Genomic DNA, 25,132 nt, shown 5'->3' on the forward strand with positions numbered 1-25,132 from the left:
CATACACACCTCCGTACAGTCTGTTTTAGAGAAAGGCGTCAAAAAAGAGGCATTACCCCCATCCGCTGTCTCACCATCCTCAGCCAGGAGAGGTTGGTGTGTGATCCTTAAGAAGCCAAGCCAATGGGAGGAAGGAACAGAATCCTGGAATACGATGGTAGTTCCACTGCCCTTTGATGTCATAGGTGAGCCATCCTGAGCATTCTCTGCAGGTCTCAAACAGGTGATATAATACAATGCCATTGGCCCTCTCTTGCAAGGTAGGCCTCAAGCCTAGGGAGGTTGTTTGCTTCTGAGCCACAAACCCTCCCACTGTGCCCCGTCTGGGCTTCGTATACCTGCAGCCGGAAGGAGGCTTTTGCCCCCACGTGAATTTTACAGGGTCAAGTGGACACCAAGCACGGGGGGCCAGCCACAAATGTGCATGAGTCATCAGAGGTAGCAGGGAGACAGTATGAGCCGCAACTAAGGTAAATTAGGAATAGTATGTCCCTTTTGGATAGAGCCCGTGTAGATATGTGCCCCTCAGGCCAGCTAAGGATACTTGCACCTACAACAGTCTGATTTGTGCTGTTCGTTGCTCAACATGTTGGTCCTTGAACCCTGCTTCCAAAGCCTTACTCCTCCCCCTCTGGAGTCTTATCCTTGATGTAATTTCTCCCATTTGCAGTTTGACTACACAAACCTCTCTTGCGTCCCCTGCCTGGCTGGTTCCTGCTGTTGCCCACATCGCCTTAGGACTTGGATGACTACATCCCTCTATCCTATCAGCCAGAAGTGGTCACCTTAAAAGAGACCCTGCTGCCACAATTCCTTTAATTCAGGGCAAGGGAAATTGGGGCCATCCAGATGTTGCCGAAATACAACTCCCATCAGTGCTAGCCAGCACGGACTACTACATCCATCCTTCTGCCTGATGGCCAACAGGCGTGAGGAACGTTTGACCAGATGTGGCTGAACCTACAACATCCACCATCCCTGGCCACTGGCCATGCTTGCTAGGGCTGATGGGAGTTGTAGTTTGGCAATGTTTGGGAGGCCAAAAGTTCCCCACACCTGATTTTGAGGGGCACAGGATAGCTGCCCAACATCCTTAAGGCAGGGGCAGCCGGACTGGTTCCCCCAAGATTTCATGTTGGACTACAGTTCCCATCCTCCATGACCATTGGCTCTGCTGGCTGAGGCTAATGGGAGTTGTAGCTCAGGAACTGGTTAGCAATTTCTACTTTAAGCAGTGCACTGATGAGAGTGCCTTATCTAACCACAAGAAAGAGAGAGAGAAGGATATAGTAGGCAAGGAGGGTTTGGCAAAGGACCTCTGCTGATCAGTTAACATCCCTGTTTTGATTCAGAAAGAAGTTCCTGGAGAGCAGCTTAAAATAGAGGTGCAGGGCTTTTGAGATCTCCTTTCTAATTATCCTTATCTAGCTAGCAAGCTTCAGTTGCTCTGGGAATTAATTCTCCTCAGAATACCTTTTGCAAAATATCTTTCTGAAAGGCCCGGGGTGGGGGAGGGGCACGAGTTTGAACAAAGCAAAACGAAAAGGCCTCTCCTGGAGCACCTGCCGCTCTCCCTGGTTTCCATAGAAACGCCAAACAGCCGCATGGGAGCCTTGCGGAGGAGCTGGGCCCTCGCCGGCGGCGGGAGCGGGAGCCTCGGCTTTTCGGGGGCGGGGAAGGGACTCGGAAACTGCCCGTGGGTTGGGGGGGGATGCTGGTTGGGGCAGCCGGCCCTGGAGACCAGGCTGTGGGGTAGTACCTTTGTGGGTGGGGAGAGAAGAAGAGCTCCCCATGCAAGAGGAGGAACGGGGTTCGTCTGCCGTGGCTCCTGATGGCCTCGTTACCGCTCGGTGAGAGGAATGCCCTTTGCATATGCACAGAGGTGCTCTCGTCTCCCTTTGCGGTGCAAAAGCGCCAACTTGGCCCCGCGACCGTGGGTGCCCCGGGGACGTGGGTGTATGCAGCGTGCAGTGACCCTGTGGGTGCCCGGCTCCTTCATGGGGAATATTGTGGGTGCTCAGGGAGTTGGCACCTATGTTGCGGTGCCAGGTTTTTCGGAGCTCAAAGGCCTGTTTCTGACAGGGTTATGTTCACCTGGGAATGCTGTGCTTGGTTGGAGGGTGGATAGCGAGGGGAAGCAGCTGGGGGTATGGGAACTGTTGGCTTAGATTTTGGAAGGGGAAGGGTGCCCAATGGCTTGAATGTGTGTGTGTGTGTGTGTGTGTGTGTGTGTGTGTGTGTGTGTGTGTGTGTGTATTGATGTGATCAAGCAGTGCTTCCCTGTCTAATGACCTGAGCTGCTTTGTGCCTGGCAGTGAAGGAAAAAGCACTTTTAAAAAACGATTTCCAAAATTAAAAGCGCATTTTAAGTTTGCAAAAAGAGCAGAAACACAGTGAAGGGCACCTTTTGGGTCAGCTCAGCTGTTACTGCTCTGTCCGAACCCAAGTGAGCATTTCTGAAAAGCTTCTGGGAAAAGGTAGGTTTATCAACGGACTCCAACAAGAATAAGCAGTATTGGGTGCCCTGCCAAATAAAAATGCATAGCTAACTGAGGTTCTGCCCCCTAACAAAAGGCCTGCCCCCCCAAAAAAATCCTGGCTAGATTTTTTAATAGAAGAATAGAATAGAATAGAATAGAATAGAATAGAATAGAATAGAATAGAATAGAAAGTGGACAGCTGCCATAGGTTGTATGATGCGGATGTCTGTCTCCGGATTATATTCTGTCATAAGCTCCTATATGGGATATTGATGTGGAGAGGAGGGCTTTCTAGTTTAGCTGCAACAGTGAGCTTGTCACCTTGTCCCTGCAGGTGGCTGTGCGGTGCGCCATGACTGACATACCTGTTCACTGTGAGTTGCTGGACAGGCAGTGGAGCTGGCACCAAGAATATGCAGGTGATTGACCGCGGAGCTGCTTATTGGGACAGCCAAGATCCAGATTCTCTGGGAATGTACTGCTTTGCACACATATATTGTTTCAGCGGTCAATATTTTGAAAGGATTTGGAATTCATGCCCCTGACTTGAGGGAATTAAAAGAGGGCAGGATCTGAGGGGTAGATTAACTTGTAGGGTACTATAAAAAGCTAACTAAAGTAGTAACAGCTTGCCTCTCTGTTTGTAAGCCCTGCTCACATCCTCACCAGACTCTGGTAACCACACATTTGCAAGGTTTCTTTTCCAGAGCTATGTGGGCTGGGTTTCGAGAAATGGAAGCTGAGCTTACCAGGACACCAAATATTCTTCTTAGCGTACAATGCTTGTATAGCAGCCCCCCAGAAATACATGTTCAGAAATTCAGTTCAGTTTTGAAGAGGCTGTCATGACCCATAAATGGTGGGCATGTTTACTCCAAATTCTCAACTGGTTGCAGGCACCACACAATGGGCAAAGACTACAGTGACCCCTAAAGGGTGTTTGGGGTAGGGTGGCAGTCAAAGGAATGTAAGTGCTTTGTGGTAGTCTCTGCAGCTGCCATGAGAGGCAAAGCTGATGCTCTCTCACTTCACCACAAGCACACACCTCTCCTGTCCCAAAAATAAATCTAGTATTAATGAAGAGCAAGACCTAGAACAAGAGTGGGGAACCTCATTATGCCCATTCTATTATGCCCTCCCTATTTGGCTGGCCAGGCCACACCCACCTGCTCTACGACACCTGATGTCATATATGAAGTCACTTGTGAGGTATGTAAAGTTGAGGCTTTGTCAAAAGGGCGTTTGCTGGCCTACAAAGCCCTTTTCAAAGCACAGGGTGAGATAGTGCTTTGAGTGGGGCTTTTCTGCAACTCTTTGAACAGAGCTTCTGAAGATCCAAGAACAAGCTGATTGTCCTAGAAGAAACAGTGGTCATGGGAGTTGCAGATTCGTCAGTGTTAATAATAAGAATAATATATTTATTTATTTATACCCCGCCTATCTGGCTGAGTTTCCCCAGCCAGCTCCCAACAGAATATTAAAAACACGATAAAACATCAAACATTAAAAACTTCCCTAAACAGGGCTGCCTTCAGATGTCTTCTGAAAGTCAGATAGTTGTTTGTTTCCTTGACATCTGGTGGGAGGGCATTCCACAGGGCAGGTGCCACTGCCGAGAAGGCCCTCTGCCTGGTTCCCTGTAACCTCATTTCTCCCAGTGAGGGAACTGCCAGAAGGCCCTTGGCGCTGGACCTCAGTGTCCTGGCTGAACGATGGGGGTGGAGACGCTCCTTCAGGTATACAGGACCAAAGCCGTTTAGGGATTTAAAGGTCAGTCCCAACACTTTGAATTGAGTTCGGAAACGTACTAGGAGCCAATGTAGGTCTTTCAGGACCAGTGTTATATGGTCTTGGCAGCCACTCCCAGTCACCACTCTAGCTGCCGCATTTTGTTTGACCTTTATTGGGTCATTTTTGCTGCATTTGCCTTTGGAGTAGGGCAATCCCCTGGAAGTCTTGTGGGGCTGCATTCCTTTTGGAGTCATAGGATCTTTTAACAACCTCAGTGTTTCTTTTGATCTCTCGCAGTTGGGCCCAAAGTGTAAAGCAGGAGGGGACAGTGACGCTGGAGGGGGCAGGAGGACCAGCAGAGGAGGTAAGGTAGCAGCTTCTCCAAGATTTCTACTCCATGCTTCCTAGGTCAAAGAGGTGCCTTCAGGGCAAAAGGCTGCCTGCAGCAGCCTTTCTCAGCCTCGTGCCCTTCTTCACACAGTGTACAATTGAACTATGGAACTCCCTTCCTACAGGAAGCAGTGATGGCCACCAAGGGATTTAAGAGAGGACTGGGCAAATTCATGGAGGATAAGGCTCCCAATGGCTGCTGGCCATAATGACTTTGCTCTACCTTCATGGTTGTTGTTGTTGTTTAGTCGTTAAGTTGTGTCCAACTCTTCATGACCCCATGGACCAGAGCACGCCAGGCACTCCTGTCTTCCACTGCCTCCCGCAGTTTGGTCAAACTCATGCTGGTAGCTTCGAGAACACTGTCCAACCATCTCGTCCTCTGTTGTCCCCTTCTCCTTGTGCCCTCCATCTTTCCCAACATCAGGGTCTTTTCCGGGGAGTCTTCTCTTCTCATGAGGTGGCCAAAGTATTGGAGCCTCAGCTTCAGGATCTGTCCTTCCAGTGAGCACTCATGGCTGATTTCCTTAAGAATGGATAGGTTTGATCTTCTTGCAGTCCATGGGACTCTCAAGAGTCTCCTCCAGCACCATAATTCAAAAGCATCAATTCTTTGGCGATCAGCCTTCTTTATGGTCCAGCTCTCACTTCCATACATCACTACTGGGAAAACCATAGCTTTAACTATACGGACCTTTGTCGGCAAGGTGATGTCTCTGCTTTTTAAGATGCTGTCTAGGTTAGTCCACCTTCATGGTGGAAGGCACAGTAATGATTTTGGATGTCAGTTGCTGGAAACCACAGGAGGGGAGACTGCCAATCCAGTCAGGACTGGGGCTGGGACATTATCTTAATATTGCCCTTTGTTTCAGGCAGCAAAATGTTTTAGGTTAGCCTTAAAGAGCAAGCGAGGTTGCCCATGCTTAGTACATACTGACAAATATTGTACCCAGTGTTGCACCAGCAGGGTTCCACTGACACAGGGGGGACTTATGCTTCCTTTCCTCCTCCTGCATGCTCCAATATCTGCTCTGGAGGTTCCTCCAGCGCTCTGGAACTAATTTTGAGGGTGCACCAGGGGGGCAGGGGACAAAAGAAAAAGAGGAGGCTCTAGATCAGGGGTCAGCAACGTTTTTCAGCCATGGGCCGGTCCTCCGTCCCTTACACCTTGTGGGTAGCCGGACTATATTTTGAAAAAAATAATAATGAACCAATTCCTACGCCCCCACAATAACCCAGAGATGCATTTTAAATAAAAGCACGCATTCTACTCATGTAAAAACACCAGGCAGGCCCCAAAAATAACCCAGAGATGCATTTTAAATAAAAGGACACATTCTACTCATGTAAAAACACACTGATTTCCAGACCATCCGCAGGCCGGATTGAGAAGACGATTGGGCCGCATCCGGCCCCTGGGCCTTAGTTTGCCTACCCCTGCTCTAGATCATGTACAGAAATCTGTTGCACCAACAAAGCTGCAGTGTTGGATACGGCCCTACGTAAGAGATCCATTATCTCCTGCCTCTTCCATTCTTAAGTCACAGCAGGAACAAGTCCTGCTTCTTCAGGTGTGTTTTTCTGTATCATAATATGTCTTAGACTAGCCATGTAGTCCCCATATGTGCCATTTGAACCCTTGTTCTTCTAAAAACCAGCTGCACTGGCTCCCGGTGGAGTACAGGATCAGGTTTAAGGTGCTGGTTTTAACCTTCAAAGCCCTATATAGCCTGGGACCCTCATACCTATGGGACCGCCTCTCCTGTTATGTCCCACGGAGGACCTTACGGTCTTCAAATAAAAACATCTTGGAGGTCCCGGGCCACAGGGAGGTTAGGCTGGCCTCAGCCAGAGCCAGGGCTTTTTCGGCTGTGGCCCTGATCTGGTGGAACGCTCTGTCACAAGAGACTAGGGCCCTGCGGGACTTGACATCTTTCCACAGGGCCTGCAAGACAGAGCTGTTCCACCAGGCCTTGGGCCAAGGCACAGTCTGACCCCCTCCTTCTGTAATCCTCATATAACTCTAGCCCAATGGTTGCCATTAATTTGACTCTAAATTGATTTTAGAATGAATTGATTTTAGAATGTATTTCAATTAATTGATTGTGATTTTATGTAAACTGTGTTATTTTTACTGTTAGCTGCTCTGAGCCCATCTTCGGCTGGGGAGGGCGGGATATAAATAAATTATTATTATTATTATTATTATTATTATTATTATTAATAATAATATTCAATGTTCCTCATCCAACTGTGCTCAGTTGGCGGATTAAAGCCTGATGGAGATGCCCCCTCCAACATCGAACGTACACAACTGCACCCCACTCGCCGCCACCCATCCACTGCTCCCAATACCAGCAGGTATAGACAAGAAGGTGAGTTGCCAAGATACTGCCAGGGGTTCTGTGCTGTGGGTAGATGTTCATGTGATTTGCTATTTTGTTTATTGATCCTCTTTGTGTTATTTTCCTTTCTTATTTTTGCAGTTTCTAAGCAGTGCACATAATTTATTTTGAAAAGTATACAACGGGCAAGTTCAATTAAAATTAAACATGGAAACAAAACTTCCTTAAAATGGATGCTGAAGTAGAAAGGTCTTTGTTACATGCCTGACATTCAACAGGGAGAAGGCCTGTCTGAATTCAGCTGGGAGGGAATTCTACAGAATCAGGCCAACAACACCAAATTCATAACTCCTGGTGGATATGAGTTGTGCATCCAAGGCATGTTCCCATCAGGCTCCTACAGATTCTTTACAGTTGATAGTGTGTGCTGGCTATAAATCCTTGCCTAATTGGACTTTTTGGTTGACAGCTGGTACAAAGGTGGGCAATAGATATTTCACACTATATCTATTGCAAACTGGGCAATAGATATAGGACACAATACAGTGGTACCTCGGTTTAAGAACAGCTCTGTTTACGAATGATTCGGTTTACGAACTCCACAAAACCGAAAGTAGTGTCCCGGTTAGAGAACTTTACTTTGGTGTAAAAATGGAATCCAAAAGGTGGAAGGGCACTGGTGGCGGGAGGCCTCATTAGGGAAAGCGTCCCTTCGTTTAAGAACAGTTTTGGTTTAAGAATGGACTTCTGGTACAGTTTAAGTTCGTAAACCGAGGTCGAACTTAATCCATTCCAGTGATCTGTTCAACTCCCGGAACCATTAAAAAACCAAGGTGCGGTTTCCGATTGGCTGCAGGAGCTCCTGCACTCAATCAGAAGCCGTGGAAGCCGCGTCAGACGTTCGGCTTCCCAAAAACATTCACAAACTGGAACACTCAGTTCCAGGTTTGCGGTGTTTGGGAGCCAATTTGTTCAGGAGCCAAGCCTTTCAACAACCAAGGTACCACTGCTTGGTGTGAGGTAGGTGCTAAGAGGTCACAAAGGTTGGAAAGCCTAGCTTTTTCGTTCCAGGAGATGCAGCCTCTCTGATAGAGGGACGCTCACCTCGCAGCATCAACTTCAACTCTTCCTTCAACCCAGAGCGCCTCAAGCAAGCCAGGCAGTTTGTGGAGAGAGCCATCAAGGTAAGTGGCCTTGGCTTACCTGGTCTCTACCTTTTTAGCCTCCACCCTGCCTGTTTTCCCCTCTTTTGTAGTTTTGGTTGGATGGGTCAACCTCCCCAATGGGGAGAATGTTATCATCATCATCACTGAGGGGCGAGTCCCTGCCTCCCCTCCCCGCTGCAGGGCAAAGTTGATAAGCCTCTCCTGTTGCCCCATAGCAAAGGAAGATCTTCATGGTGAACGGCCCTTACCCCGTGATTCGGAGACGGCTGCTTGGCAGGGGCTGGGTGGAGAGGAAGTTTCCCAAGGTGGCTAAAGTAGTGAATAAGCGAGAACGTCCGCCTGATGGGGAGCAGGATGAAGATGTTGATGACAGTGACGGGCCTGAGGACGGTAAGGCCACCAGCCTCTCGCAACTTATCTTTTAATTGTATCGAACAAAATTTATATGCTGCCTGACTGTATATTTACAAAAGAGGAAACCCTCTAGGCGATTTACAAAAATGTAAAACGAAACATTGGGATTCTCAATTAGAACCACATAAAAAGAGATATTTAATAGAATCGTATCACTGTAGCATTGGAAGGGACCTCAAGGAGCATCTAGCCTAACCCTCTGCAATGGTATTTAAAAAGTTTTTTTTTTATAAGTACTTTTTATTGTATTTTCTTCATCATACACATCCAAAGAAACACAGCCAAAAGACATTAAATAAAGAAAAGAAAAATAAAGAGAAAAAAAATAAAAATAAAAAGTTTGTTTTGAATTTTTGGAAGAATCTCAGATGTACACGCACCAGATATGTTCATCTGTTCCTGCTCCCAATAAATTCATGCACACTATAAAAACAGGTGCAAAGCTGCTAATAGAGAGACTTAGGTTTGACATGGCATGGGCACTAGCCAATCAGTGCCCATCACAACTGGCTTTCATTTGTTCAGTGTGAAACACTGAAAAGCCAAGCTATATTTTGTCCTAGGATTGGAAATGTGTGTGTATGTGTGTTGAGGGCACTAATAGTACTTTAAAACTACCTCCACCTCTCTTAAAATGTCACCTCTGACTTTACACTGTTTCTCATGGGTTACTTAACCTTCTCAAATGGCCATTGTTTGGACCTTAAAGAGCTTGCAGTGAACTGTGTAAAAGTGCTACAAGGAAACACAGGATGGTATTACTATGTTTTCCTAAGCATGAGGTTTGTGTTGGCAACACAGCAAGGGAAAACACAGCAAAATAGCTACGTTTGTGAAGACTGAAGAAAATAATGTAAAACTTGCAGTAAAATGGACTATATTAGGTTGGCTGGAAAAAAAGCTCTTAGATTTCACTTGGCATTTTTGTAACAGGAAAAAGATGTAACTGATGTAAATATTGCTCCAGGTTTTGGAAGGAAACCACTGGCAACCCAAGATCTGTATACATTTGCTAATAAAATAGAACTCTGCACTATTTTCCTAATTTAGCCTCTTCAGAGTGTGCATTCTACAACTTAAATTTATAAAATTAAGTGTGAATAAGCATCATTAGGTGTGACTCTGCTATTCTGCATTTAACATTTATGTGTGTATATAGATCTATAAAATTAAAACCCATGCTGCCTTTCTATCAGTGATTTGAAGGTGGTTATCAATTTCAAAGTGGTTTACAAAAATAACAAAATAATTAAATATATGGCTGAGCACCCATCTTTTTATGGACTTACCCACAGTAATAAGCACTTTAAATACAGTTTCAGTGTGTCCAAGAAGGAGACTGCTCCCTGGTAATGACTGTGAGTGACCCTTGTCTCCGCTGTTTTCCGTTTCCTTCACAGATGAGGAGGAAGAGGGGGAAGATGAACAGGATGATGCCATTGATAGTACCTATAGCCTTATGGTTAGTTTGATGTGATGGTGAACTTACCCCTAAATGCTTCCTTCAAGCAGCTAAACCTTTCCCTCCACAATTCTGGTTCCTGCAAAAGCCCGTTGAGGGCTGCACAAACACACAGGGCAGTTTAAAGTGGATTTGATGCATGCTTTTCATGCCTTCCGCACCACCTTGTCCTCATCCAGGTTGCAGCCCACAGTCCCCTCACCTCCATCTAATTCAGATTTTCCCAATATCAGTAGATCCATACTAAGGCAATAGAGGCCAACCAAATGTGACAAGGCAGCGTGCAAGCTTTCCAGGTTCTATCGTTAATAGCATGCACACTATTCTCTGATGTTTTGGTTGGCCTTATACAGTGGTACCTCGGTTTTCGAGCATCTCGGAAATCGAATGATTCGTAACCCGGACACCGAAAACCCGGAAGTAATTGCTTCCATTTTCAAATGTGCCTCGGAAGTTGAATGGCTTCTGAGGTGTGTTTCTCCATTTATTCAATGGATTTTGCCGACCACCCATTGATCCTCGGCTTTCGAACATTTCAGAAATCAAACAGTCTTCCAGAAGGGATTACGTTCAAAATCCGAGGTTCCACTGTATACAGCTCAATTTAAAACACTCATGTGTTGTTGTTCATGGACAAAAACACACATGGAAAAATTGCACATGCACTTTTTATACTCTGGTTTTGTACCCAGCCATAGGCTAGTAGCTAGTGACTGGACCAAGGTGACCCAGTGAGCTATATGGCTTTGTAGAGATGTGAATCTGGGTCTCCTCAATACTAATCAGACTTTCTAACCGCTGCAATACACATGCTGTCTGTTTGATCATCATAGACCCCCTTCTGGTGTTCTTCAGCATCACCTAGATTTATTCAGGATTTGGGTTTTTTCCATTTATACATCACTTCTCAAATAGAAAAAGGTCCTTAAGTGATTTAAAAACATTTAACAGTGCAACACTATATTGTTAGGGGTGCCCAAATGCTTTGGGGGGAAATGTCTTCACCTGGTGCCAAAAAAGATGACAAGGATAATACCAGGTGGGCCGCCCTAGAGAGAACATTCCATAAATGGGAGCTACTACAGAAAAGGACGTGGGTGGCGCTGTGGGTTAAACCACAGAGCCGAGGACTTGCCGATCAGAAAGTCGGAGTTTTGAATCCCCGCGATGGGGTGAGCTCCCATTGCTTGGTCCCTGCTCCTGCTAACCTAGCAGTTCGAAAGCACGTCAAAGTACAAGTAGATAAATAGGTACCACTCCGGCGGGAAGGTAAACGGCGTTTCCATGCGCTGCTCTGGTTCGCCAGAAGCGGCTTAGTCATGCTCGCCACATGACCTGGAAGCTGTACGCCGGCTCCCTCGGCCAATAAAACGAGATGAACGCCGCAACCCCAGAGTCAGTCACGACTGGACCTAATGGTCAGGGGTCCCTTTACCTTTTACTACAGAAAAGACCTGTCTGGCCATTGGCACCCTCCAGACTTCCCTTGGACGTGGCATGCAGAGAAGGGCTTCAGATGATGATCTCAGGGTGTCAGTTTTTAGCTATAATGGTCCTGAACCATATAAGGCCATATAACGGTCAAAACCAGCACTTTAAATTGGGTCTGGACAAAAATTGGAAGCCAGTGCTGTTGGGCCACCATCATGCCACCTTGTTCCAGTCAATAATTTAGCTGCCTGTTCATATTTCACCTTTCCCAACAGCATATCTGTCACCTGCACCCAGTTCCCCCCACCCACCTACCTTGTCCTTTTCGTTGTTGTTGTTTTAACCGGCTTCTGTGCTGTTTCACTAGGCTTCCACATTTACTTTTTACCCTTCCTCTTTCCCTGGCAGTCAAGGTTGGTTCGCAATCAGATCCCCTATTTCATCTGGACCAACCGGCGTGATGTCATTGACTGCCGCCTCCTGCGCAAAGATCAGATGATGAACCACTATGCCAAGGCGGGCACCTTCACCACCAAGGTGGGCAGAGTTTTTGAACGTCTGGGCCACGCTAGCAGAGCGCGAATGGCGCTCCGAGTTGGGAAAAGGAATGTGCAGGATCTGGGCTCAACTGGCTTGTGTATGTGTGCTGTGGGGAGTTGGGAAATTAAGCCGCTGCAAAGGCATCCATCCCTTCTTTCTCAGGTAGGGCTGTGTCTGAACCTGCGAAACCTGCCGTGGTTTGACCAGGCTGATGCCGATACCTTTTTCCCACGTTGTTACCGCCTTGGAGCTGAAGATGAAAAGCATGCCTTTATTGGTGAGAACTGTTCACAATGCTCTCCTTTGGTGGGGTGGGGAAGAGAAGGAAACTCCATGACTCTAGCACAATGGGGACAATGGGATGAGAGATGCCTTATCCCAGAGTAAAGGCTCACCATATTTTGGGATATACTTTCTACTTTGATGGTATGTCTTAGTGCAGTAGGAAGTCTGTTTTGATTGTATGTAAGCTGCTTCAATCAAAACAGAACAGTCCCTACCTGCAGGCTTATATTTTTTTAAAAAAACAACACAGTTTGAAAGCACGTCAGAGTGCAAGTAGATAAATAGGTACCATTCTGGCGGGAAGGTAAACGGTGTTTCCGTGCGCTGCTCTGGTTCGCCAGAAGCGGCTTAGTCATGCTGGCCACATCACCCGGAAGCTGTACGCCGGCTCCCTCGGCCAATAAAGTGAGATGAGCGCCACAACCCCAGAGTCAGCCACAACCGGACTTAATGGTCAGGGGTCCCTTTACCTTTACCTAAGCTGCTTCAATCAAAACAGAACAGTCCCTACCTGCTGGCTTATATTTAAAAAAAACAACAACACAACACAATACGCAAGTGCAAAAGACAGGGAAGGAAGAGGGAAATAAAAATTCAGGCATCAGTTTCTAAATATGATGACCAGCTGGCACAAATCAGGGGCAGGAAACACCTGATGGAACTGGGCCTCTAGCAAAGCTAATGAAACAAGCCCTGCTTCCCATCTCCTCCACTGAGGTAGCTGGATGGAGTGGGTGCCCTCAAATGTCAGTTGAGGAGCGAGGATAGTTTAGGGGTTCCTTTCCTCCCTGCTCTGGATTCTCACCAGAGAATTATGTGTCCTCCCTCCCTTTTATGGTAGAGGATTTCCAGCTCACGGCAGCCAGGAGCCTTCTCAAAGTGGTGGTGAAACGATACTGGAATGAACCCAACATGACAAGACTGGATGCTAATCAGAATGAGCCCCCAAATTTCCCAGAGACTCCAGGTAAGCGGTAGGAGCTGTGTGTTCAAAAAAGGAACAGCCACAGAGATTTCTCTACTGCCGTCTCCAGCGAGTACCTGGAGAAGGTCCTGGATGGGAGAGCAGAACGTGTGATAAATTGCCTTTCTCTTGAAATTCTTGCTAATGCCATCAGTTGTGTTCTAGGGGAGACTATTGAGAAGCTGCTATGAGCTACCTCCAAAAGTGTAGCCCTGTGGCTTTTTCTCTAAGATATTTTTCACAGCTGAGTGATCCTTCTCTTGCCTATGGTTGGGCTGGTCTCCTCTGTGTAAGAAGAGAGAATGGAGTAGAGGTGTTTGACATGCAAATGAACTTTCTTTCCAGTGGAGATTAGATCAGAAATTAATTGAAGTATGAGCTTGCTTCAAGTCTTCCATGTGAAAATGTCCTAAGAAAGAAGTGCTATGGAGTTTCTTTATCTGAAGTGAGGTGGGTGGGTGGGTGTAGCTTTTAGGCTCCCCCAGATCACTGATCACTTTTTCCAAGTCAGATTCCAACCACCACTCCTCAGTGTCCAGCCAGACCCTGACAACTGGGAATCTGTAAAAAAAAAAGACCTAGGTCTCTCTTTGTGACAGTTTTTGTGTGTGATGCTTTGATTTCAGACACTCCAAGTGTCCCTATTTTACAGGGACAGTCCTGGATTTATGGAAACCATCCTGGTTTCTGATTTGATCCTGAAATGACCCACTTTTCTTTAGGACGTCCCTGTTTTCTTCGGAGAAATGTTGGAAGATATGGCGTTATGTGACTCTTGAGCTATATGACAGCAGCCCTGTACAGTGGTACCTCGGGTTACATATGCTTCAGGTTACAGACTCCGCTAACCCAGAAACAGTACCTCGGGTTAAGAACTTTGCTTCAGGATGAGAACAGAAATCGTGCTCTGGTGGCGCAGCAGCAGCAGAAGGCCCCATTAGCTAATGTGGTGCTTCAGGTTAAGAACAGTTTCAGGTTAAGAACAGACCTCCGGAACAAATTAAGTACTCAACCCGAGGTACCACTGTATAGGGAAGTTTTGTGGGGGTGGGTGGGTATGTATATGTATATGTATATGTATATAAATGTTGGAAGCCACCCAGAGTGGCTTGGGCAACCCAGTCAGACGGGTTGGGTGTAAATAGTAAAATTATTATTATAATTGAATAGAATGTCCCTATTTTCATGGGAGAAATGTTGGAAGGTCTGTGATTTACAGGGAGCAGCAGAAACAGTATCTCAGGCAGTCTTGCTTTGTGTGCCTTGCATAACTGGCTCAACAACCCTTCGTTTTCAAAAGTCAAGCAGTATACCAGCCGGAAGAAAGGGGTCATGCTCTCATCCCAGCTGATTGAGACTGCGATACATGCCTGCGAGGAACACATGAGCAGCTTGAGGCACCAGGACATTGACAGAGAATCCGGTTCTCCTTTGCTAATGAAAAAGTCACACTGGGAAAAGTTTCTACATGGCTACTACCAGCTAGCCCAGTAAGTACAGGAGATGCTGGAATATACCACACAGCAAAAACATCTGTTTTTGAACCCGGAAAGCCCCAATTTCAGAACTGGATCTTTGTGCAAATTTGTGTCCATTTGCATAGAGTGGAATCCACCAAGTTGACTTTAACTTGGGCAAGGAGACTGCATCTTCCTCTCATCTCTCCACCCCGCTCTCAAAGCCCCCCCCCAAAAAAAAAACTTTATTTGAGGGTATTCTGAAGGCTGGGGGTAGGCAGTGAAAGCTGAAATAATGTTGCACAAGTGGAAGTCCGTTCTGTTTATGCATGGACAGCACCTGGGTGCAACCTGTTGTGTGTGTACGTGCTCATTTCAGCTTAGCAATATTTGTCGCCCCACTTTATTTTTTTGCAGAATCATTTTAGGAAAGAAGGTTTGACGCACATACAGATTTTGCATTTAGGGCGCTCGGTTTTGTAGCTTGCCCCTGACAAAAGAGGACACACCGGGCAGGACTGAACCACAAACTTTGTGTCATTATCTTCTCTACAGCCCCTGCCTTCCTCCTTCCTCCTTGCTCTCTTCCTGCCCTTCCTCCCCCCTCTGAGCATCCTTGGGAATTGGGGTCATGTGATCACGATGGCACGAGGGCAGCCTACATAAACTCTGAAGGGACAATCTTCTAACACAAACAGGGGAATAAACTACACCTATCAGGATTACAGCAACTGGGTATGTAGAGGAAGATACAGGGACTTAATGGGGAACTTGAGGGAAGGACTTTGGGTTTGTATTGTGTAAAGAAATTCTTACTCCCTGACTACTGGAAAGTCCTGCCAGATTAAACTTGGATTTTTTTTCTAGGGGCATTGAGCAGAAACTCCTTGAACATCTTTCATTCCCTTCACAATTGTGAGAGCTGGAAGTGTGGCTCTATTTTCAAACAAAATTTTGCAGGAATCAGCAGACTGAGAAGTGTCCATGCAGAAATTTGTTATGTAGGTTATGTGAATTGTGTTACGTGAATTAGGCAGTTTTGCTCATCTTTACATGCTCATGCTATTAATCACTCTCTCTTTTTGTTTTTGCTTTGTTTTTAATCATCACAAACTGGGGACGATAAATTTGGGGGCTATGTCTGAAAGACTGAAGGGAAATGACTGTCGGACCTGAGTATGAAGGCCCTAGGCATGGGAAACAATGGAGAGAGGAAGGGATTGCAGTTGGGTACTGAAATCTGACAAGGGACGCAGGTGGCATTGTGGGTTAAACCACAGAGCCTAGGACTTGCTGATCAGAAGGTCGGCGGTTCGAATCCCTGTGACGGGGTGAGCTCCCGTTGCTTGGTCCCTGCTCCTGCCAGGAGCAGTTCGAAAGCACGTCAAAGTGCAAGTAGATAAATAGGTACCACTCCGACGGGAAGGTTAACAGCGTTTCCTTGCACTGCTCTGGTTCGCCAGAAGCGCCTTAGTCATGCTGGCCACATGACCCGGAAGCTGTACGCCGGCTCCCTCGGCCAGTAAAGCGAGATGAGCGCCACAACCCCAGCGTCGGTCATGACTGGACCTAATGCGGTCCCTTTACCTTTACTGAAATCTGAGCCACCTGGAAGGTTCTCCCAGGTTCTCTATAGCACCTGAGACGTTTTGGTTGAAAATGCTCACGTATCCCAAGCCCAGGGATGGGGAACCTACAGCCTACTCTATGTTGTTGGGCTAAACGCCTATAGGGTGGTATCCCATTGAAGTAGTTCCATCAGCACAAGGACTTTCTCTCCCTGCATGTTCCCACACCCTCTCCAAATATCCTCCAGAGGGTTCAGAGAACCCCAAGAACAGATTTAGGGGGTGCATAGGGGAAGGGGGGGTTCGTAATGCAGCCAGAAGTCCTTACGCAAATGGAACTATGTTGTCAGATACTGCCCACAATCCCTTGATGTGTTGGCCATGCTGGCTGTGGCTGATAGGCGTTAAAAGGTAAAGGTAAAGGGACCCCTGACCATTAGGTCTAGTCGTGGCCGACTCTGGGGTTGCGGCACTCATCTTGCTTTATTGGCCGAGGGAGCCGGCGTACAGCTTCCAGGTCATGTAGCCAGCATGACTAAGCCGCTTCTGGGGTATCAGAGCAGTGCACGGAAACGCCGTTTACCTTCCCGCCAGAGCGATACCTATTTATCTACTTGCACTTTGACGTGCTTTCGAACTGCTAGGCTGGCAGGAGAAGGGACCGAGCAACGGGAGCTCACCCCGTCACGGGGATTCGAACCACCGACCTTCTGATCAGCAAGCCCTAGGCTGTGTGGTTTAACCCACAGCGCCACCCCATTAGAGTCTAATAATATCTAGAGAGCCACGAGTTCCCTCTGCGACTGCAAGGGCTGTAAATCTGTTAATGGTGCAATGGTCCATTAGGAGGCCGTATTCTGAGATCTACCACTTGGTCATAACCGTGCCAATTTCTAGATAAAGCTGTGGTTGAGTCTGATATACAGCTCATTTCTAGAATAGCTGCCTGTCCGAACCAAGCAGATTGTGCTGGCAGGAGAATGGGTGGGGTCCTTGCTCTGAGTGTTTGTGTTTGCAGTGAGGGGGCACAGATGGTGCAGACGGGTGCCCACGTCGAGCGGTGCGAAGACGTCCTTCAGCGACTGTCAAAGGTCGTCCCGCAGCTGGACATGGAAGGGGACAGGAACATATGGATTGTGAAGCCAGGAGCCAAGTCCCGGGGCAGAGGTGAGAGAAGCGGCGCTTCATATGGAGGGGAGTTGATAATCCAAAAGAGCATATAAGGGGGAGACTGGGGGGAAATGGACTTGGCAAAGGGCTTGTTCACGCTGGGCTTCTTCCTGAGCAGTGGCACCCTGACCACATCCCTATTGTGCCCTTCTTGAGTTTGCTGTTGTTAAAAAATCTGGGTTGCTAAGGCACTGTGCACAACTGGTGCAGCCCTCACCCAGCAGGCTTAGAGAGGAGAGGGTGTGCTTTCTTGACACCCCGCAGTTGAAATGTGAGGAGGGTTTTTCCGGCCTCTCTATTGAGTTCACACATTCAAATGAGACAGTGAAGGCCGACTGAGAAGGGACTTGCTTACTGCAGTGAATGCAGCCTGCCCTAGGGGCAGACTGAGGTTGCTCAGAGTTAACTCCCAACTATGAACCAGCCTTATAGGGTGAGAGCTAAAGGGTCACCAAAACACTTTTCCTTTTTTGTGTTGTGACTTTCAGATCGTAAGCCCAAAGGCAGATCCTTTCCTATCATTGACATTTGTTAGCTTTTCTTAGGGTTGCCATACATCCAGAATTTCCTGGACATAGCCAGTATTCAGCCCTCGAGTGGAAATGGCAGCCCGTGTCGGTAGTGTAGATTTTGGTGATTTTCACCAGTGTGGTGTAGTGGTTAAGAGCGGTGGACTTGTAATCTGGTGAACCGGGTTTGCTTCCCCGCTCTTCCACATGCAGCTGCTGGGTGACCTTGGGCCAGTCACACTTCTTTGAAGTCTCTCAGCCCCACTCACCTCACAGAGTGTTTGTTGTGGGGGAGGAAGGGAAAGGAGAGGAGAATGTTAGCCGCTTGGAGACTCCTTTGGGTAGTGATAAAGCGGGATATCAAATCCAAACTCCTCCTCTTCTTCTTCTTCTTCATTAAACTTTTGTGTCCAGATTTTCACTTTTTTAAATATGGCAACCCTAGGCCCTTTCTGGAACCATTTTTTGTTGTTCCTGCCAAAGATAAAAATGTGTAATGTTAGTCCTGCCATGACAACCTGATGGGCAGGGCTCCTGATCCTGGCGTGATATGACTGCCACCTTCATGAGTTTCACAGCCACCCTAGTAGTTCTCTTTGTTGAGTGGAGGTTGGGCACCAGTAACACAAAACATGCACTTTGTGTCTCTTGCCATCTCCGCTGCATCGGCTGTGGAAAGGGTGTTGTCTACCTAGCCTGGTTTCTGCAGAAAGGGTGCCTGAGCTTTTCGCTTTGCTCTGAACTGCTCTGATAGCAAGGATGTGGGGATGGAACGGACGTGGGTCTGTCACGATCGTGAGGGCTTTTGTTTCTTTCCCAACAGGCATCATGTGCATGGACCGCTTGGAGGAAATAGTGAAGCTAGTGGACTGCGACCCCATGATCGTAAAGGACGGCAAGTGGGTTGTGCAGAAATACATTGAGACGCCCCTGCTCATCTTTGGCACCAAGTTTGATCTGCGCCAGTGGTTCCTGGTGACCGACTGGAACCCACTGACCATCTGGTTCTACCAGCATAGCTACATCCGCTTCTCCACGCAGCCCTTTTCCCTGCACAAACTGGACACGTGAGTGTTGCATTGCTTATCTTCTCCACGGCTGGATACAGCTTTATGTGTGTGGTGTGTGTGTGTGTGTGTGTGTGTGTGTGTGTGTGTGAGAGAGAGAGAGAGAGAGAGAGAGAGAGAGAGAGAGAGAGAGAGAGAGAGATGCTGCTGCTGCTGCTGCTTTGTGAAGTCTTTGTTCTGTGCATGCCACTCACAGTCTTAAATAGTCTCGTTGATGTCCCGTGAGGACCGCAGAGCCACAGAAGAGCATCTGCCTTGCATGCAGAATGGTCTCAGGCTTATGCATTGGCATTTCCAGGTGGGACTGAGAATCTCTCCAGCCTGAATCCTTGGAGAGCTGCTGCCAGTCTGTGCTGACAACACTGAGACAATACTGTCTGGCCTGACAGTATATATATATTTTTTAAAATGATATTTATTAAGGTTTCAAAGAAAAAATTATATAGATAAAAAGAAAAGAAAAAAAAGACAGAAATAAGAATAAAAGAAAAATACAAAAAATAAATAAAAAACACTTAAAAATACATCAATCTTTCCACCTTACATTCATTTCCTTGCTTCGCTGACCTCCTCACACCTCCCTTTTTTGTATTCCAATTCAGTTAGTTAATTCAGCAATTTCTTTCCCTCTTTGTTGGCCTGACAGTATAAGGCAGCTTTCTGCGCTCTTCTAAATTCTGCAGGATCATCCCAGTTATTATTCCCGGGCAAATAGTTTGTGAACTACAGCTCTGACCATTTAAGCAGATTGCAGACCTGCCTGAAACCTTGCGAAGCTCCATATATGTTTTTGTGTGTGTTGTGTTTTAATTCTCTCTTGATAAGGCACCTTGTGAGGGCAGTGTGCCCTGACAAGCAGGTGAGAAATCTCTTGCGTGAAATTAAATAAATCAACGCTCTCATGCAGACCAGCGGGCTCTGCAAAGATTGCCAAAGCAACTTGACCAGCTTAATGTAAACGGGAAAAGGCATGTGACGGTAGCTGGCCACTGAATATCTTGGAGAGCCCCAAGAGAGGGCAGCTGAGGGTGGAGAAGAAATGGAGGGTGGGAGAAAGGAAAAAAGAACTGGTGGCGGAGGAGTGAATATCTAGTATGAGCATGAAAAAGGAGTTGGGAGCCTGGGTGTGGTTGCAGTAATAAGGAGAGAGTATAAGGAGAGAGCCAGTGTGGTGTAGTGGTTAAGAGCGGTAGTCACGTAATCTGGGAAACCGGGTTCGTGTCTCCACTCCTCCACATGCAGCTGCTGGGTGACCTTGGGCCAGTCACACTTCTGTGAAGTCTCTCAGCCCCACTCACCTCACAGAGTGTTTGTTGTGGGGGAGGAAGGGAAAGGAGAATGTTAGCCGCTTTGAGACTCCTGAAGGGGAGTGAAAGGCGGGATATCAAATCCAAACTCTTCTTCTATTTCGGGGAGGGATGAAGATAGGGCTTGTTCAGAGAGCCACGAGGGCGCTATGGGGCTAAAGTAGAGGGAGAGGAGGTTTTTTGGGAAGGGAGAATGCAGAGCAATGCAGAGCAGTCATGCCTTGCGCTTTGCTGGAGCCTAGCAGGGGAGAAATGCCCAAGAAGTACTGTGGTTACTACGCTGGTAAGTCAGCCGTCGGGGGCAGAGCTCTTGTGAACAGGGCTTCTTTAGAATGCAGAAGGAGGCTTCTTTGACAGCAGCACATACAGGGAAGAAGTATCTGAAATATACTTGGAGTCGAGAGTGGATTTCATGCTCTTTATTCAGCTCATAGTGGTGAGGAGGAATGAAAGTTCCCCCAGAATGTCTGCTTTATATACATTATTTACACAATGGGCTGCACGTGATTGGCTAATTCCGGAATTCTCCTGTAGGCCAATCAGGTTGTGGATTCACTTCCATCTGTTGCTGGATTGGGTGGCTCCTGCAGACCAATCATACTGCTGCATTATTCTAGGACCAATCAGACTGCTGCATTCTGAATCCTATTGTTCTAGGACCAATCAGACTGCTGCATTTTGGATCCTATTCAACTCAGTACATAACAGTATCCCTGATCACCATAGATGGGAAGGAGTTGAGGATGGGGAGCAGCTCAGTGGGCGAGCCTCTGTTTTGCATGAAGAAGGTGCCATGTTCAGTCCCCAGAACCTCCTGGTAAGGCTGGGAAAGCCTCCTTTCCAAAATCCTTGAGTGCCGCTGCACTCTTGCCCCTATAGATGACGCTGAGATAGATGGGCTGATTTTCTGTGTTCCTATTGTGGCTTAGCAGGGATGGAACACACACTTCCCGGGTCCCAATCCTGTATTGTTGCCCGATGCACCTGACCCCTGCCCCTTGTGGACTGATCTTACCCTCCTCTCCAACCCAGCTCCATCCACCTGTGCAACAACTCCATCCAGAAGCACTATGAGAACTCGTTGAACCGCCACTCTGAGCTCCCCCGTGACAACATGTGGTCGTCCGAGCAGTTCCAGGCCCACCTGCGACAGATGGGGGCCCCCGAGGCGTGGTCCACGGTGATTGTGCCCGGCATGAAGGCCGCCATCATTCACGCCATGCAGACCTCGCAGGACTTGGTGGAATTCCGCAAAAACAGCTTTGAGCTCTACGGCGCAGACTTCCTCTTTGGAGAAGATTACCAGCCGTGGCTAATTGAGATCAATGCCAGCCCCACCATGGCAGCCTCCACTGCCATCACTACCCGCCTTTGCGCCAGCGTGCAGGAGGACACCTTGCGTGTGGTCATCGATCGCAAGTACGACCGCAACTGCAACACGGGAGACTTTGAGCTCATCTACAAACAGGTTAGTGCACTGGGCCCAGCTGCCTTAGTCTCAGGGACTGGGATTAGCTGCTTGGATAAAGCATCTCCCCAGTCTGCCTGATTTGCCTTGCACTGGCTCTGCCTCCCTTTCCTTTGGGTTCTTGCTCTGCTACCATCTGGTGGCCTTCAATGCAGATGGTTCATCCTTTCTGCACTGAGGGTTTCTGCACTGAGGGTTAGGTGCCTGAGGAGCCAGCTGGCAGGAATGGCCAACAGAAAGCTAAGGGAGCTCATTCAGAGCTGTCTCCAGTGCCTCATGGAATGGGACAGGACCTCAAAGCAGGCCTGAATTTCTCCTCTACGGAGTGTGCCTTGATTGGTTGGGAGGCGGCACCACACACACAGACTTCCCCTTTCTTCCTATATATATAGAAACCAAAGGCTGTTGTCATGCTTTGCAGTTCACGTGGCCACCAGGAGGTGACCATGCCAACTCCAGTGTGATGAACACAGGCAGGAGAGCAAGGAAGCACTGCTGGTGGCAGGCATCCCAGGAAGGAGGGAGAGGCACTTCACAGAGCGGTTTAGCAAGCCGTTATGAAGCATCCCTTGCCCTCTGTTGAAAGGCGTTTGGGGTTGGGATGCGCTGTAAGGGGAGGAGCAGTGTAAAGAGAGTGGGGCTTGGTCAGGTGTGGAAGAAGGGCAGCTGGCAAAGGGGTTGGTGGACAGGCCGGGTGAGTGGAGTTGCTAGTCTAGTTGCTAGTCCAACCACCTGCAGTGCAGAAATCTCATGCTCTTCCTACTGAGCCTTCCAGATTGGAAGCAGACACTGTTCTGAATGCACCTCCTGCAGAACTGCAGTGGATGGTCTCCTCTGGGTCATTCTGGTGTGGCTTTGCATCAGGTGGAGTTGGAGCATTCCTTCACTCTGGTGCAGAAACGCTCCAGAATTGCCTCTTCCTGGAGGGGGCTTGTGGGAAGGAGCATCACAGGACCCTTTTTAACAATTTGGTTTTTTGAAAGCACCCTAGTGGTTCTCTGGAGAAACGCTGTAGCATGTATGCAGGCACAATTTAGAAACAGCTTCTTTGGGCCTCCTCTGCACCAGACACAGTTGCATCCTGGGGACCATTTCTGCTTGATAACCACAACAACAACAATTTATTATTTATACCCATAGCTGTCAACTTTTCCCTTTTTTTGCAAGGTATCCTATTCGGAATAAGGGAATTTCCCTTACAAAAAGGGAAATGTTGAGAGCTATGTTTATACCCTGCCCATCTGGCTGAGTTTCCCCAGCCACTCTGGGCGGCTCCCAACAGAATATTAAAAACACAATAAAACATCAAACATTAACAACTTCCCTAAACAGGGCTGCCCTCGGATGTCTTCTAAAAGCCAGATAGTTGTTGTATTTCCTTGACATCTGATGGGAGGGCGTTCCACAGGGCAGGCACCACTACCGAGAAGGCCCTCTGCCTGGTTCCCTGTAACCTCTCTCCTCGCAGTGAGGGAACCACCCGAAGGCCCTTGGAGCTGGACCTCAGTGTCCAGTGATGAAAGCATATCCCCGAAGCCCCGTCTCAGGATCTCTCTCTCAGCCTTGTGGCAGCTTTGCAAGCCAGGGCCGACGAGAATCCCTGCTGCCCTCTGAGCTGGAGGGGTGCTTGGCAGCCTCACCCTGTTTCCCTCTTCTCCCCACAGGCAGCTGTGGAAATCCCTCAGTACATTGGCACTAGCCTTTTGGTAGAAGGCTCCACCGTCAAGAGGCCTCCGCTCCAGAGAAGCCCCGTGCCTAGCGACGCCAGGAACAGCAGCGGGCCGCAGCCACCCAAGCCCAAGCTGATCTACCGGCGCAGTAACCAGGATACCCCACGAGCCCCCACCCCGTGCTGGGCACCCGCCAACGGCAAGGCGACCGAGCCTGCGGCTCCTGGGAAGGAGAACAAAGTCCGGGAGAAGGCGCCCGGCAGCAAGGTCCCCAATTCGACGTCCGCAAGGTTCAAGCTGCCCAGCAAGCTCAACATAGACCCCCGCAACCGGAAAGTGCTGATGGCCCATAGCATGGCTACTACCACGGTCGTCCCGGGGGGCAAGTTGTCCGGCCCGGCTCAGCTCTGTGCCACGTCCATCTCCCAGAGCCTAACCCCCCAGGAGACCGCCCTCCACCAGGCCAAGGATCCCAAAGGCACCAGCGCGGTGGCTCCGGTGCCCAGCAAGGCAGCCCCGATGCCAGGTAGGGAGCTGTGGCTGAAGATGCGGTCGCAGGAAATGGGTTCTCTCCCCCTCTCTCCTGACCTGGCGGCCTCTCGCGCTCCCTTCTCTCCCGCCTACCCCGTGAGGCTCAGGGTGCAGCAGCACCTGCGGAACTTGATGCACAGCATTCCTGTGCCCCCAAATCCCCCGTCTCCCCCGGGCATGGATTTAGCTTCGGCCACCGAACTCACTGCCATCAGAGCGTCTATGATCAGGAGGCGGCAGCAGAGGGAGGGCAGGAGCGCCCATTGACCCAGGAGCAGCCCTCGTTTGGGGCTTGTCGCCGCAGGCAGGAATCATGCTACATATATATAAATAGATATATATATTTATAGGGTCTGGGCAGCACTTCTTAACGTGGGGTTGTATGGAGAGGGAATCATGTTTTCTTAAGAGCTAGACTCTCCATTCCAATAAAGGACTTTAAAGGAACGTTGGCCACAGTGTGTGATGGCAGGGAGTGGGCCAGAGGAGGAGGTCGGATGAACCGCCTTTGGCATTTGTGTGGAGGGCAAAACTAAGGCTCCGTTTGCTGGGGGCAAGGCGGGCTGGGAAGTGCTAGGAGCCAAGAGCAACACAGGGACTAAGGGAGGTGGAGAGAAACCATGATATGAAGGGAAGAACTTTGATTCCAAGGACACCCGGGAGGCAGAGAAGGTTCTCAGGATACAAACAGTTTCCCACGAGTATACAGTGGTACCTTGGAAGTCGAACAGAATCAGTTCTGGAAGTCCGTTTGACTTCCAAAACATTCAGAAACCAAAGTGTGGCTTCTGATTGGCTGCAGGAAGCTCCTGCAGCCAATCAGAAGCCCCGTCGGATGTTCAGGTTCCAATGAATGTTCGCAAACCGGAACGCTCACTTCTGGGTTTGTGGCGTTTGGGAGCCAACATGTCCGAATACCAAGGTGTTAGGGATCAAAGATATGACTGTATTGAGGATCGTTTGCCTTCTTTGAAATGGATGTTTTGGGACGGGCCACACCCACAATGGCAGCCATTTGGCGAATGGGTCCTCCCCTTACCCCCCTGTCGGCAGCCATCTTGTTTCTTTCTCAGTACATTCCCAATGTGCCCCCCCCAGAACCCAAAAGTTGGTGACTCCTGATGTAGGGATTGCTTGGTTCCAAGCCCACTGGAACAGAGCGGGCTGAATCTCAGAC

The 25,132-nt window shown here is 48.4% G+C and overlaps 1 protein-coding gene across 2 annotated transcripts in view; it reads left to right on the forward strand.

Annotated features, from left to right (window-relative positions):
- The first annotated feature begins 266 nt into the window (after nucleotides 1-266).
- TTLL3 (tubulin tyrosine ligase like 3) overlaps nucleotides 267-25,132 on the forward strand; it is a 27,900-nt gene continuing 3,034 nt past the window's right edge. The window contains exons 1-15 of one of the 2 annotated variants that reach the window (XM_081181921.1): nucleotides 267-470; nucleotides 2,815-2,899; nucleotides 4,509-4,575; nucleotides 6,863-6,976; nucleotides 8,018-8,130; nucleotides 8,328-8,502; nucleotides 9,927-9,988; nucleotides 11,828-11,956; nucleotides 12,122-12,236; nucleotides 13,086-13,211; nucleotides 14,509-14,698; nucleotides 17,252-17,400; nucleotides 18,736-18,979; nucleotides 21,319-21,754; nucleotides 23,419-23,950. In XM_081181921.1, the coding sequence (XP_081038047.1) occupies nucleotides 2,894-2,899; nucleotides 4,509-4,575; nucleotides 6,863-6,976; nucleotides 8,018-8,130; nucleotides 8,328-8,502; nucleotides 9,927-9,988; nucleotides 11,828-11,956; nucleotides 12,122-12,236; nucleotides 13,086-13,211; nucleotides 14,509-14,698; nucleotides 17,252-17,400; nucleotides 18,736-18,979; nucleotides 21,319-21,754; nucleotides 23,419-23,950 (2,458 nt within the window). In that variant the 5' untranslated portion in view covers nucleotides 267-470; nucleotides 2,815-2,893. Of the gene's footprint in view, nucleotides 471-1,666; nucleotides 1,851-2,814; nucleotides 2,900-4,508; nucleotides 4,576-6,862; nucleotides 6,977-8,017; nucleotides 8,131-8,327; nucleotides 8,503-9,926; nucleotides 9,989-11,827; nucleotides 11,957-12,121; nucleotides 12,237-13,085; nucleotides 13,212-14,508; nucleotides 14,699-17,251; nucleotides 17,401-18,735; nucleotides 18,980-21,318; nucleotides 21,755-23,418; nucleotides 23,951-25,132 lie in introns of those variants that run through there. The other variant, XM_081181922.1, reaches the window with a different exon arrangement.

This window comes from Podarcis bocagei, assembly GCF_964188305.1.
Source record: "Podarcis bocagei genome assembly, chromosome: 2".
NCBI classification, from domain to species: Eukaryota; Metazoa; Chordata; class Lepidosauria; order Squamata; family Lacertidae; genus Podarcis; species Podarcis bocagei.